At 34.3% G+C, this 13,800-nt stretch overlaps 2 protein-coding genes across 2 annotated transcripts; both read right to left on the bottom strand.

Moving 5' to 3' along the window:
• Positions 1-1,848: 1,848 nt before the first annotated feature.
• Positions 1,849-5,175, bottom strand: LOC132185113 (uncharacterized). The gene is made up of 2 exons (XM_059598929.1): positions 4,954-5,175; positions 1,849-2,266 (listed from the first exon to the last, which is right to left on the bottom strand). Exons 1-2 carry the CDS (start codon positions 5,094-5,096, stop codon positions 2,143-2,145), a joined length of 267 nt encoding a protein of 88 aa, XP_059454912.1. The 5' UTR covers positions 5,097-5,175; the 3' UTR covers positions 1,849-2,142.
• An 862-nt stretch (positions 5,176-6,037) lies between these two features.
• Positions 6,038-12,608, bottom strand: LOC132167431 (V-type proton ATPase subunit H). The gene is made up of 12 exons (XM_059578399.1): positions 12,514-12,608; positions 12,101-12,182; positions 10,894-11,019; positions 10,352-10,454; positions 10,197-10,267; positions 9,183-9,250; positions 8,944-9,061; positions 8,586-8,747; positions 8,227-8,352; positions 7,860-7,985; positions 7,258-7,437; positions 6,038-6,537 (listed from the first exon to the last, which is right to left on the bottom strand). The coding sequence occupies exons 2-12, from the start codon at positions 12,128-12,130 to the stop codon at positions 6,289-6,291; spliced, it is 1,359 nt and encodes a 452-aa protein (XP_059434382.1). The 5' UTR covers positions 12,131-12,182; positions 12,514-12,608; the 3' UTR covers positions 6,038-6,288.
• Between the last annotated feature and the right edge of the window lie 1,192 nt (positions 12,609-13,800).

The following is a 13,800-nucleotide window of genomic DNA, read 5'->3' as shown; positions in this document are numbered from 1 at the left end:
CAAAAGAAGGGGAAGAAAGATTCGAGCTAGTGATCTCCGCTTCATGAGACGTGGTTTACAGCCGATTAAACTATCTCTTGGAGACTTTTATTTTTAATATGACGATAAAGTCAAAATGAAATAAATAAATACAGGAGTCTTGAATTAAAAATTTCTTTTAAATAAAAAAACTATGACCAACCCACTTTAAAGATTTTTCAAAACAGCAACCATATATTAAAAAAAAAAAAAAAACAAAAAAGGGCAATAATAATATACTGACACGGTTTTAAATAGCATTACTTCAGCATAAAATAACAAAATAATCCTACTCACATTTTTTTTTTTTTTTCAAATATGAAAGTAGATGATCTGGCAAGGCAATAAGTAATAGAAACAATCCACATGTTATACCATATGACATGCTTCGTACCGTTGGCAATAAGTTATCTCCTAATAGTTAGTTAGTTAGTTTTTTTTTTTTTTTTTCATCTATTATTTTTTTAAAAAAATATTTCTTTAATTAAAAAAATATGGTCTTAAAACAGGAGTCTTGAATTAAATTTTGCTTTAAAAGGAAAAAAAAAAAAAAAAAAACCCTGACCAACCCACTTAAACATTTTCCAAACAGCAACCATATATTTAAAAAAAGAGCAATAATAAATTTAATAATACACACATGGTTTTAAATAGCATGAAAAAGTAGATGATGTGGCAAGGCAATAAGTAATAAAAACAATCCACATGTTATCCCACATGACGTGCTTCGTACCATAGGCAATAGTTATCTCCTAATAATTACTTCTTTTTTTGATTTATATGTTCTTATTACTATTGTTACAATTACTGTCATTTGAACGAGCGTCAAGCCCCCAAAACAATCTTATTATGTTCATAAGTCCCCAAAAAAAAATTGAGAAGAAAATTTCACATATAACCAAAGTTCGGAAGACCATGTATGTTTGTTTGTTTTTTTTTTTCAAAACACATTATTTGAGGATTCAGATATCCAATAATTTGTTGTTTAAATTGTTAGTAATTTTGACAACAAAACGTGAGAAAGGCCAGATAAAATCTATATGTTCAAATAAATTTTGAACTGTCTGACTACTTATTCAAGTGAATAAGTCACATATGAGCTTTCTTACATGTATTACCCAAATTAATAAAATTTCGAAGAACAAATTATTGAAAATATTTATCCCATTCAAGAACATACCTTTAATATTATCAACATCTATAAATGTTTTAGTAATGAGAAAAAAGAAAAAAAAAATCATAGGAAAAAAGGAAAAAGAAAAGAAGGTCCAAAATCTTGCTGGAAAGTTGTAACAACTAACAACTGTCATCCACATGGGGAGAACCGGATAAAGATGAGGTTGGCAGAAAATGCGGCAGAGGAACAAAAGGTGATGAGGAGGCAAGGCAGCAATTTACCAACAACTTCCGATGTGGGAAACATATTTACATTGCTTCTCATTTTCTTTAATGATGATTGGTTACTCCTCAAACAAACCTCAAGTGTACCATTCTCACGCTTTTCCTAAATACGAAGAGCTTTTAAATAGCCTTGCAGTTTCCTTCACCCTCAAGTTTTTGCCTTATGCAAGTAGATCATGTGCCAGTACCACACCTTAGACACCACTCACATGTCTTTTCTAGACGCCACGTGTTCAAGAGACGAGACTTTCTTTAACCAAAATTCACTATTTTTACAACTTCTTTTCTCCAGACGGGATACTTGCAGAACCCATTCGCAAGTGCCCCGTGTTCCTCGCGGCTTCTTGAGTACAACTAGATGTCATCGATGAACAAGATGGACCAAGATGTTGTCAATCTTAATTGTTTTGAAAGTCGAAAAGCTTGTGATGTCTACAAAACATGTCTCCATGAAACATTGGTAATAAGGAAAGACATCAAGACGTTTAGTGAAATTAAAAATGAGATATATGTTGATGGAAGAGATGGAAGAATATCTACAAATTTATTCAACAGTCGCAGATTGGGGTGATACAGAAGAGAGAGATTTCATCAATCATCATCATATGAAACGTGGAGACTGGTGGTGCAGCCAGATGCCTCAGGGTCGATGGAAGAGATGGAGGAATATCTACAAATTTATTCAACAGTCGCAGATTGGGGTGATACAGAAGAGAGATTTCATCAATCATCATCATATGAAACGTGGAGACTGGTGGTGCAGCCAGATGCCTCAGGGTCCTCAGCCCCACAACAATCATAGAACTTGGCAGCATACGGCGGATCATTTGGTCCCAATTCATAGTACCTTCATCCATGCAAAAACAGAATGCATCAAGCAGAATTATTGTCCTTGGAAAGATAAAAAGATGACAGATACTAATGAACTCTACCTCATGCTGCACTTCCTCCCAGCAAAGCATGGGATGGAATGTTAGGTTGTGAATTCATGACATACTGGGTGTGTGTAGCTTACCTATCAGGAAAAAGAAAGAAAGATACAGATGATAGAAAAGGTAGCTAATCATTTGACCCTTGAAATGCGTGTTTTGACCCCAAACAATCACCTAGAGAGGGTGAATAGGTGATATGCAGCAATTAAAAATTTTATGCAACACAATTAACACAATGTCAAACCACAGGAAATATATCAAGGCAATCAAACAATCAACACCCATTTTTGTTGATGAAGTAAAACTCTTTGAAGAACTTTTCAAAGGTAAAATCTTTGGAGGCAGCCAAACCCAAAAAATCAATCAATTATATACGAATGAGAAAATTACAAGAAATGCGTACTCACAAAACCTTTGTGAATATGAATAATTTAGCTCTCAGAACATTAACCAGTCTAAATTCCAATCCACATAAGCCCTTTAACGGTTTTTGGTTGGAAAAGAGGATGGATCTCTTTGACCAACAGTACAACTGTGAAACCATAGACTGTCATGCTTTGTTAGAACAGGCAATCGCTGTTAAAAGATGGTCATTTAATAGAACCATCAAGTATAAATTTAAGCTATCTAAACAGCATCAACTCAAACCAAGTATCATACATGCAATATGATAAGAGTTATTGCCAGTAAAAACAGAGATACATATGTGTGTTTACGCCTAAACAAACACTACATATGTTGTCGGCAATCTACATATATCGCTATATCCTTTGTTACAGTTTGTGTTTCTCTACTACTTCCATCAATGAGATAATATATTTACTACATCTCAGTTCAAATGATTCATCCGGGTTTCACAACATTGCTAAATATTCCTACTTATTCTTCACACACAGGCATCAATACAAGTGCATGCACACAAACAGCAACTGATTTATATTCATCGCAAAAGTTATGGTGATGCTCTCTCTATATATTTCCAACTTCCTCCAAACAGCAGTTGCCATTTAGAAAAATTCCAGACTCAAGTCATGGACGAAAGGGATTTACGTATAAGAGGGAGTACAAACCACTCCTTCACTCTTGCTCAGTAGCCAGTCTTTAGAACTAGGAATCCACCATGGCATGATAAAATCTACCCAATGCTCTTTCACATCCATGATTATAGCAGGATTCAACTCTACTTCTGTTATATAAATTTCACATCAAAATAGTAGTTCAATTTCACGTCACTCAAGATATCAAGATGACTGCAAACAAAAACAATTTCAACTTGTTCACTTCTCCAATCCCTTATATCGCATATCATTCCAAACTTGCAGCCACCCCAGCACTGCTCAAGGCATCTATGCAAACATATAAGATTTCTCTCTCATTCATCAAAAGAGTTCTTAGCTTGAGACAAAGTTAAGATCTCGAGTTCTTAACTGAATAAAAGTTAGGAACTCATCCAATGATTGAAGCTTTCTCGAGTTACAGAGACTTTCCTTTTTTTTCTTTGTCGCCAAAGAAAACCACTAATTTATGAAACCAAATTTGATCTGATTAACTCCTAACATAGGAAACACAGATATAAGGAACAAATAAATAGCCTAGCACCTGTAAACTCGTACAAGATTAAGTGCCACATGCAGAAAGAAAAACTCCAGCTTAGCCCCATTTCTTATAACAACTTTACCTCCTAAGTTCGTTAAGGGATTCATAAGCGAGAAAAGTATAAAACTTTACATGTAAATAGATAAATGACGTAAATTGTGTATACTGTAGTTTAATAATTATAAATAAAGTACCTTCAACAACAAATACCATTCTATAAATCTGATCATTAGCAATATTGCGGGACATAGAAAAAAAAATCCCTTAAGAATTTGAACTGAAATTAGGCTATATACTTGAAATTACCCCATTTGGTTGCTGAGAAGATATTTCAAGCAAAAGAAAACGGAAAATGCTAGACATACTACCAATTTCACTACAATTCTTCTACAAACTGATGTGCCATGCTACATGGCAACTGCTACATCAACAACTTAAAAAATTTGAATTGTTCAAGTTGCTGATGTGGCAAAATTCAAACAAGCGCCAAGTCAGTTTGTAAAGAGTATGGTGTAGATTTTGTAGTGTCTTTAGCAAAGCTCAAAGAAATAAAATTGGATACTGGGTCCTTTTGGATTTGGTGTTTTAAAATGCGCAATTTAAAAAATAGCAATATGAAAACGCGATATTAAAAAACATAATTAAGTATTTAGAAAAATTGCAATTTTAATTTAAATTTATAAGAAGAGAAAAGTTTTCAATTTATAAGAACTGAATAGAACAAAATCTAAAATACGAACGCCCAAAGTTCAAATGGGCAGGGCCAAACACCTCAAGTTCTCAGTCATATATCCAACAGATATTCCAATTCAGCAAATGCCAAAAAGCTATACAACGAAATAAGCAACCCTCAGTTTCCCAGTCCACAAACGACAAATCGAAACAAACATTCAAATTCAACAAATGGGAATGAAAAATTTCCATAAAAAAACCCATACAGATGCAAACAGATATGAATATGTGAGTATCCAAAAGGGAGGGTAATCGGGGACTCGGGGTAGACTACCTTTTTTGGTCGTCATGGCGGCGACAGACAAAGAAAGAAGGGTGGAAGCGGCATGATGAAGGGGTGTTAGATGAAGGAGTGTAGGTCTGATTGCACCTCTTGCATAGTTTCTTCTGCTGCTGGTTCTCGCTCTTTTTCTCCATTCTCCTTCGAATTTGCGTGGGCGTGTTCTTGCTTCCCAGCCCTCTTCCTATTGGTTGGAACAAAATTCCTCCAAACCCAAATCCATTTTATAAATAAATAAATAGGTCACAAAACTGTCTTCCAGGGGACACACAATTTTTTTAATAATTTTCGTTAAAACATAATTAAAATATTATGTACTCGGTATCAATTCAAAAATTATATATTTATAGATAACAGATTTAAACACCGATTTTTATTTTATTTTTTACATGTTCACATAAGAAAAGAGGATGGAGAGTTCGAATTAGTGACCTCTGCTTCATACCTTCATTAGGCGTAAGCGTGATTCACAGTCGATTGAACTATATGAGAAAATTTGTGTCCATTTGTTAATAAACCATACTTTCTTTTTCTTTTTCTTTTTTTTTATATATATATATATCATGTTGAAGACCTCCTTTTGCTTTAAAGTAAGACAGGTAAAAGCGAGCATGGAAGCAAACTTTGGTTAAGATTTTCACCGTGCATTATTTAAGGAATGAAAAACTTGGCTTGCTTCGTTAAATCATTCTCACTCTTTTTTCGGGGTTTTCAAAACAAAAATTTTAACAAACAACACAAAATATAAAACAGCTATGACTATAACAGAGTCGAAACGTTTGCAAATCACTTGAGCTAAATTGGACTAGAGGCTCGGCTCATTTACTAAAAAACCTGAGCTTAAGCATCCAGCCTAGCTAAGCCAAGCTTTAAAAGCTCAGCTCAAAAGCAAGCCTATATATAGGCATACTTCTGAAATAAAAAATGGCATTATTAGGGAAAATTAATAATATGATATGTGGGGTTTGAAGTTGTAATATCTTAAAAGATCCACGGGGTATATAAAATATGAGATTAGTAATTTTACCAGTTGACAAACTGTGCACAAGAGAGCAAATACATTAATTCATAACGAAAATGAAACAAGATAATAAGACTTTTTTTTTTTATTAGGATTTCCACTACACATAATATTCAACCGTAGTAGGACAAAATAATTCTTCACAATCCTCCACAACCGAAAATTCTGACGAGAGAACAGCTCTAGATGATAAATTACTCCAAAAAAAAAATAATAATAATAATAGATGAACCATATACGCTGCGGGAGCCAAATACTTGGTAAATGAGCGTAGAAACATAGACCTTTATTCCCCAAACAAAACTGAACTAGGCCTGCAAAAAGCTTGCATACTTGGCACCTAGGAAAAGCCTTTGAATACAGAGTAGGGCATTTTTGGTAACCTCAGGATTCTCATGGTTCATCAGTTTCATCACCCTTTCCTTGGCCTTGAGGTCCGTCACAATGATTCGCCCAGCTGGATGGCACTGGATGAACTGTGAGAGATCGAAGCAAGCAACAGCCAGAGCCCTTGGATCACTGGATGTATCCAAAATTGTAATGAGGACCCTCAAAATCTGTAACAAAAGATCATATATTAGTTTTTTAGAAGATCATATATTAGTACCATTAAAACTTGGGGTTTTTTTTTTCTTCAAAAAGTAAATGGAATGCAATAACTTGGTTATAACAATGGGAAATTGTCGAAGTGAGGGCACAATCATAAAACAGAACCCTAATTCTGAAATTTTCATACGAACTCATGCTTTTCCTAAAGACATTCACTATTATTATTTTACATATTCATTGAAGAGGGAGGATGCTCTGCAGATTTGGTTGCCAAAATTAAAGCGATATGGGTCGTAAGTCATTAGCACATTAACCATGATCAGATTTACAGATTCACCATTTCATTCTTCACCCCTGTAGAAATAAAAGTAAAAAGGAAAGCACAAAGAATCCATACCAGGTAGTGTGTATGTGTGTGTGTCCAAATCCCATTGTATGTGATAGTGTGTGTGTTTGCTTATGTTCAATCTGTCTACCGGCAAATATTGATACAAAGCAGAGATTCAAGAAGGGGGTCCAATAGCCCCCAATGTCAAGAAAAGAGAAGAGAGATCTGTTACTTTTTTGGTAATACGATTGGACAATTTGCATTATTAGTATTTGATGCCCCATGACATAATATACCGAAAAGAAAACTATCAATAACACAATTGGTAAGTCCAAAAATACGCTTCTTTCACAAAAGTTACGGTAAAGAAAAAAGAATTGTGCAAGGGGACAAAAAGTACCTGGAAATCATTTTCTTCAAAGTTTGTAATATTATCACGCCAAAACAACGGATCCTTGTGCATAGGAGACCAGTCAAGATGACCAAGGAGGACTTCTTGCTTGTACTTATCAAAAGAACTCAATTTCTTAATGTTGTCTTTCAGCCCTTCCTCCAGTTGATTTAGAGCCTCCAACAGGTCCTGTGAGATGTTTCAAATAAATTAGAAGAAAACAACACCATAGAGAACATCATTGTGTCAGGAAAATCATTTTTCAAGAAAACGTTTTCCGCAGAAAACATTTTATATCGAAACAAACAGAGCCTAAGATTACTTATTACTCAGGCAAAGATGTTAAGATGCATGTTACAATCCAAATGCAAATGAAAAATGCCAAAGACTAAGAACTCATGGAGTCATGTTTTGGTTTTTCATCAGATACCAAAATGTATGATAGTAGTAGAGCACACACCAAAATAAAATTTGGATAAAAAAAATCCATTACCTAGTTGATAGCAATTGTAATGCATGAACAATCATAACAAATTTTTCTACTCATCCTACTGAATTTACCAAAAATACATGAACAATCAGTAAGCTAAGTGTATTTCTAATTCTCTCACCTCGTCACTCCATGCTTGTGCTTTCAAGCTTTGAACAATTTGCGGCAGTCCAAGGTCCACCATTTGCGCACCAAATGTCCCTTTGGAAAGCAAGTTCCTAAGGGTCAAGGCAACAACTCTGACAACCTAGTAAGAATCGTAGTGCCCAAAATATTAATATAATATACATAAAATATTCTTTTTTTGATTAGAAGATAAATGTAACTAGAAGCTAAAAGTTCATGTTGTTGCTTGTGCAAATCAATTCAAGAACAACAAATTGCTCTGGTAAAGGCCAATATACGAAAAGTGAAGTAAACTGCCACCTGCTTATAAACACCAACCAGAAAAGATATATTGAAATGAACTCAACAGACAGACAACTCACCTTCTCCTTGGTTGAGCTCTTAACGACCTCTATTAGTTGTGGGAGGGTTCTTGAAGTAGCCAAATACTCAACCGCAGGTTCATAGTACGACAAAAGCCAAACACAGAGACACGTTTCATACAGGAGCTGTAACAAAGATAAGAAGCAGTCAATTACAGGATTGGTAAAAGTTTAGTTTTTGTTTGGTTGATGGCATAAAAAAAATAAATTAAATAAATTAAAAAAAAAAAAAAAAAAAAAAAAACTCAATTTACAGTCCCCAAACTCCAAGCTTGCATGGCAATTTTGACTAGGATGCACCAGTTTAGTTGAAAACCAATTGATAGTTGCTAAGCCATCCAGAATATGACCAAAGTTACCTGAACCGACTGCTGGGTCAATGCTGGAGATATTAATGGAACGAGCAACTTCACCCCGTCTGCCAGAACAAAGGAGGATCTGACCACGGGTTCCTTTAGTAACGTAGCAAGGCAATTGATGGCAGTAGGGACAGCGCGAGTAGGATGGGAAGGCTTCTTCAACTGCATATGACATCAGGCATCAGGACCAGGTTATGACTGTATCCTCAACTTAAACCGACATTAAAACCATAATTGAATGAAGTACAGGATCGTTAAGAGGAGAATACATCACATGAAAACAAAATTATGCATACATATTTATACTGCTTTTTTTGTGGGATAATCCCACTTTACCAATCCCCAGATGTATGCATACCTGTGCACAAAGCCATTCTACCAATCCTTTCAGCACATCATCAATAGTAGTGATTTTTTTCTTCGAGTTTGAGGCTTCCCCATTACTCATTACGCCATCCTGGGTTTTTGGCCTGGCACTATAATCACCAAAGAACAAAAAGAACCAGTCACCAAAAAAGAGTATGTTATACAAGAACCACATAGTTAATTTCAGAAACTTTGCCCTTAACTTTGTTAGATGGATTAAATTTGAAGTACCTTACTATTAAAGCAAGTATCTTACAGCTCTTCTCTTGTATGAACCAATTACCCTTCCAAAGCAATCTGAAAATGGACCAAACATTAAATCTTTTAGTTTTCATCATTTTGAAGAACACAAGAAAACAAATCATAAACTGATTGAGCAGTATAAAGAAAGATGACAATAAAAGCATCCTCCCAGTAATAGGTAGATGCCACTTTTTCTCCTGGTAACATACAATTTTATTCGTAATAAAACATGAGATCGTCCTACCATTCAATTAAGAGCATAATTAGTTTTACCAATATTTTTTAAGAAGAAACAGCCAAATCATAGAAGGCAACTTGAAGCAAAAGAAGTTATACATGACAATTCTAAAAAATAGATGAATATAAGTTTCCCCCGGCTGTGCCATACATGTCATGATCATTGGTCAACCATATGGCAGGTCAGAATAAATAGAATATCGGAATGCAACATGGATATGGTTATCTGATCAGGGAGTTATATGAATAAGAGAAGAGACATCAACCATCTAAGTGCCCATTTTCCTTCAAGTTTGACATGGAATTATACCAAGAGTGTCCATTTGCATTTTCTAATTTGAGGTTTCAACAGGAATGGTAGCAGTACGAGAAGAGAGGGCAATCAATAAAGACGGGGATGGAGCAACCACAAAAAGGTAGGAGAAGGTACTCCAGACCATGACCTAGGTCAAGTTGAGCCAAATTTTAATAAACATATGGAGATAATAAACAGTAGACAAAAATAGGAAACAGTAACTTGAAGCAACTAAGGACAACAGCTTCAGAAGCAAGAAGCAGAATTTTTCCAAATCATCTAAGGAAATGGGTGTTCAACCACACTTCCTCATGTTCCCTCCTTTTATACTTCCAATTTCATTTATTTTCTAATATACTGTTCCCCAACGAGATATATCAATTAGATAACTCTAAAATTCACACATACAGAAGCCATAATCATGAGTGCATCAAGTATTTCTCAACACATGTTTAGTTAAATACTTAACTTAAGAAGGGTTCATAAGTATCTTCACCGGCAAGAGACTTGTCATGGAACAATCTTGCTCTTTTTGGGTTTGCTGTCAAACAAAACAAACAATAGATTAATTTTTTTTTTTTTTTTTAAATATACATAATTAAAAGGACAAAAATCTTCCAGTTACCTGTAAGCATTTCATCAATTAACGCCAGAACGTATTCTACAGTTTCCTCCTTAAAAATGTCACGTAAAATGCTAACAAATACCCGAACATAAGCTGGACCATCCTGCCACAGTTGATTCCACATGTTACTATCATTGAAAAGCAACAAGAATCATCCTTGCACTCGAATGCAGGAAAGATTCTCCACTAAATTTATGGTTAAGCATCATAAGTACACACCAACATGTAGGGGGGGAACCACCCCAAGCCTTGGGGGTCTCAGGCCCTCCCAAAATTTAGAAAAATGTTACAAAAATTTAAAAATATATTCTAGATTTTAGGTATGTTTATGAAATGAACCCCCAAAAAACTTTATTTTTTTTAGTTTTGTCCCCCTCTCGTAAAATTCTAATTCCGTTCCAGCCAACATGGTTGTAAGGAATGAGGAATATAAGGTTTTTTGGAGCATGAGGTAAAAAGAGAAGATCAAAAGGTTCTGAATATTATTAAAGTAGTCAAAACTAATACCCAGTTCAAATATCATGACAGCAATGAAACATTACATCATCCAGAAGTTGTGCTCTATAACTTTCTGCTCTATTATCATAACGCCTCAGCAGCTGAAGGCATGTTCCTGTGATGAGCTTAGTCGTCATGTACGTTTCCCATGGAATGTCCCTCTTCAAAACCTACAAAATGGATGAATATATTAATTGAAGAAGATCTGCTTGCCCAATCAAATTTTGTAGAATAACTAAATGTTAATATTAGATAAACAAATTTAAACTCTACATGGAGCAAGGAGTTATGGGTGTAACACCACTGGTTTAAATGATCCACAGTCAAAAGACAAGAAAAAAAAATTCAAGGGTAAAAAACTAATCGAGAAAATCTGCTCTGCATTTCTCATGTCCATGGAGGAATATGGTTTTTCAAGGACTTGGTTGGCAGTAAATCGATGTCCCATTGCCTCATTCTTCACTTTCCATTTTCTTATTTCATAGGATCTCATTCAAGTTTGATTATTATTCACATACAATATGTTTAAAGGTAACATTTTCTTTTGAAACAACATGAAAGAAATAATATTTCGACCCTTCATACATAAATTCCATTTGATAGTAATACCATCACGTAATCCAGAATAAACACATCTTGTACAGATATGCAGGTTAAAATTTCAGACCGCTACTTTTTCTCTTTCATTTGCTTCAAGTTTCAGGCACATGTACCTTATACTTTCTTTTATATATTCACATGTAAACTCTTTCTTTTTCCCCCCCGATTCTCTGTTTTGGTTAATATACCCAAATGTCAAATGCTTACCGATTGCCGCAAGACCACAAGTTCAACAAGTGTCCATTTCCTTTTCCTTTCTTTTTTTGATAAGTAATCAACCAGTGTCTATTTCTTACAACAATGTGAGAATTAAACTATTGTGTCAGTTTCTAACATCCTCAAATTTCTCAGGACAAAAACCACCTCCCTTCACTATCAAATTATCAACCAGCGTACAAAACTAAAAAACCAAAGTATTAATCAAAGTTCAAAGTTCAACACTAAGACCTCGCGCTTCCGTTTTTCATAACTAGAAATTACAAATCACTATTAAACGAAAAGAATCCTAAATCCATTTCCAAGTTTGCCAAAAAAAAAAAAATCAACTAATTCACGATCCAGAACAAGTGCACATTTCTACTGAACAAAAAAACAATTGACAAACAACTAAATCCCACTTCAAACGTAAATAAAGTAGGCTAGATCACCAACCTGTTCCGTGTTTAGCTCGGCCTGGTCCATGGCTACTGAATCCCTACTCGGAATTATACCAGAATTTCACCAATTCCAACACCTAAACTCAATAAATTAATACATTAACAAAAAAAAAAGGGGGGGGGATAACAATGTCCGTACAGGCAGTTAAAATTACACAGATCACAAATCACAAATCACAAATCAATCCTAAAAAATTCATTCAAAATTCAGTGATCAAATACACATTTGGGGGAAAAAATTAGCGCCAACTCTACATGTAGCAAAATGGGAAATGCGATCTAAATTCCTCTCAGATTCGCTAAACATTTACAGGAAATTGGAATTAGCAAAAGGTAATTTCCTCTCTTGAATTTCCATCAATTCCGTGAAATTGTTCACAGAGAGAGAGATTGGGATCGAGTGCTTACCTCTGTGTCTGTGCGCGCGACTGGTGGTTTTCCGGGCTCGCGACGAGCTCTGGAAAAGATACAAAACGATTATGAGGGGAGGGACGATCAGGTACTATTCATGCAATTGTGTATTTTGTCGTGCTGGACAACTGAATGAGCGACACGTGCATTTGTTTTTAGGCCCTCTCAATTGTTAATAACAATTTAATAGTTTTTTTTTTTTTTTTTTGTAAGAACAATTTAATAGTTACATTGTTAATAATTTGAACAATAAATACGAAAAAAAACTCTATAAAAATTACATATTCAAACATGTTTCGGGCAGCTTGCTTATCTACCGAGACAAAGTGAAATTTATAAGTTTGAGTAGTAAATAAATACGCTCTCTCCAAAAAATTTTACCGAATTACTAGCTATTCAAACAAAAATTTACTAGAAATTTGCATCTGATTTTGTAATTGTAATTATGTTGTCTTGGTCATTGACTAGGTGACAAATAGGGTCATATGCTTGGCGACAAAATAGTGTATTAACACAATATTGGTGGACCAGAGAATACTTTGTAGCATGTTCTATTAAATAATATATTAAAGGGTCAAGCAGATTGATGTACATGGCAAAAGTAATGGAGAGATTAGATTGACAATGAAGAGAACTTTTACAATTTACATTGAGAGTTGTTAAGGGTATTATCGTTTTTGTTTTTGTTTATGATGTAATAATTCATATACTATTTATTATGTCCGTCATTACGTACTTATTACGTTAACAAACTGTGTGACAATTTAACTGTTACTTATCACATCAATTACTAAAATATAAACTATCATAATCTCTTACAAATTTACGTTATAGCAGTTGTGTTTTATAAAATATGAATTTTTGCACGAGTTTATAAGAAATTTATTAAAGAGAGTTGTAATAAAAGCTGCAATAGGCGGACCATTTTCTTAAATACAGAACTGTTTATCTTAAATTAAGCATTATTTTTCATGAGAAGGTTCGTGGAGACATCACAATGTGACAAACAGCTAAAGCACCTTCCCACCTATTTCCGTGAGCAGTGCCATGTTGAGTACTGCATGAGTACTCAATAAATTGTCTTTGGAACAATAAAATTTTTTCCCAAACATTACCTAAGGCCCCAATTATGATTTAAAAAAATAAACGATTATTAGTTGAAACCCAATTTTTATAAATTGAATTAGAGGAAGTTCCAACCCAATTTGTCTGACCTAGTAATGTTTCAATAAATTAAAATCATTAGACGATGATAGTTTTTTTTATTCAAGAAAAAAAAAAAAA

The sequence above is a fragment of the Corylus avellana genome, chromosome ca1 (assembly GCF_901000735.1).
Source record: "Corylus avellana chromosome ca1, CavTom2PMs-1.0".
Classification (NCBI taxonomy): domain Eukaryota; kingdom Viridiplantae; phylum Streptophyta; class Magnoliopsida; order Fagales; family Betulaceae; genus Corylus; species Corylus avellana.
The sequence above is the reverse complement of the archived record's forward strand: the minus strand, read 5'-3'. Positions and strand labels throughout refer to the sequence as shown.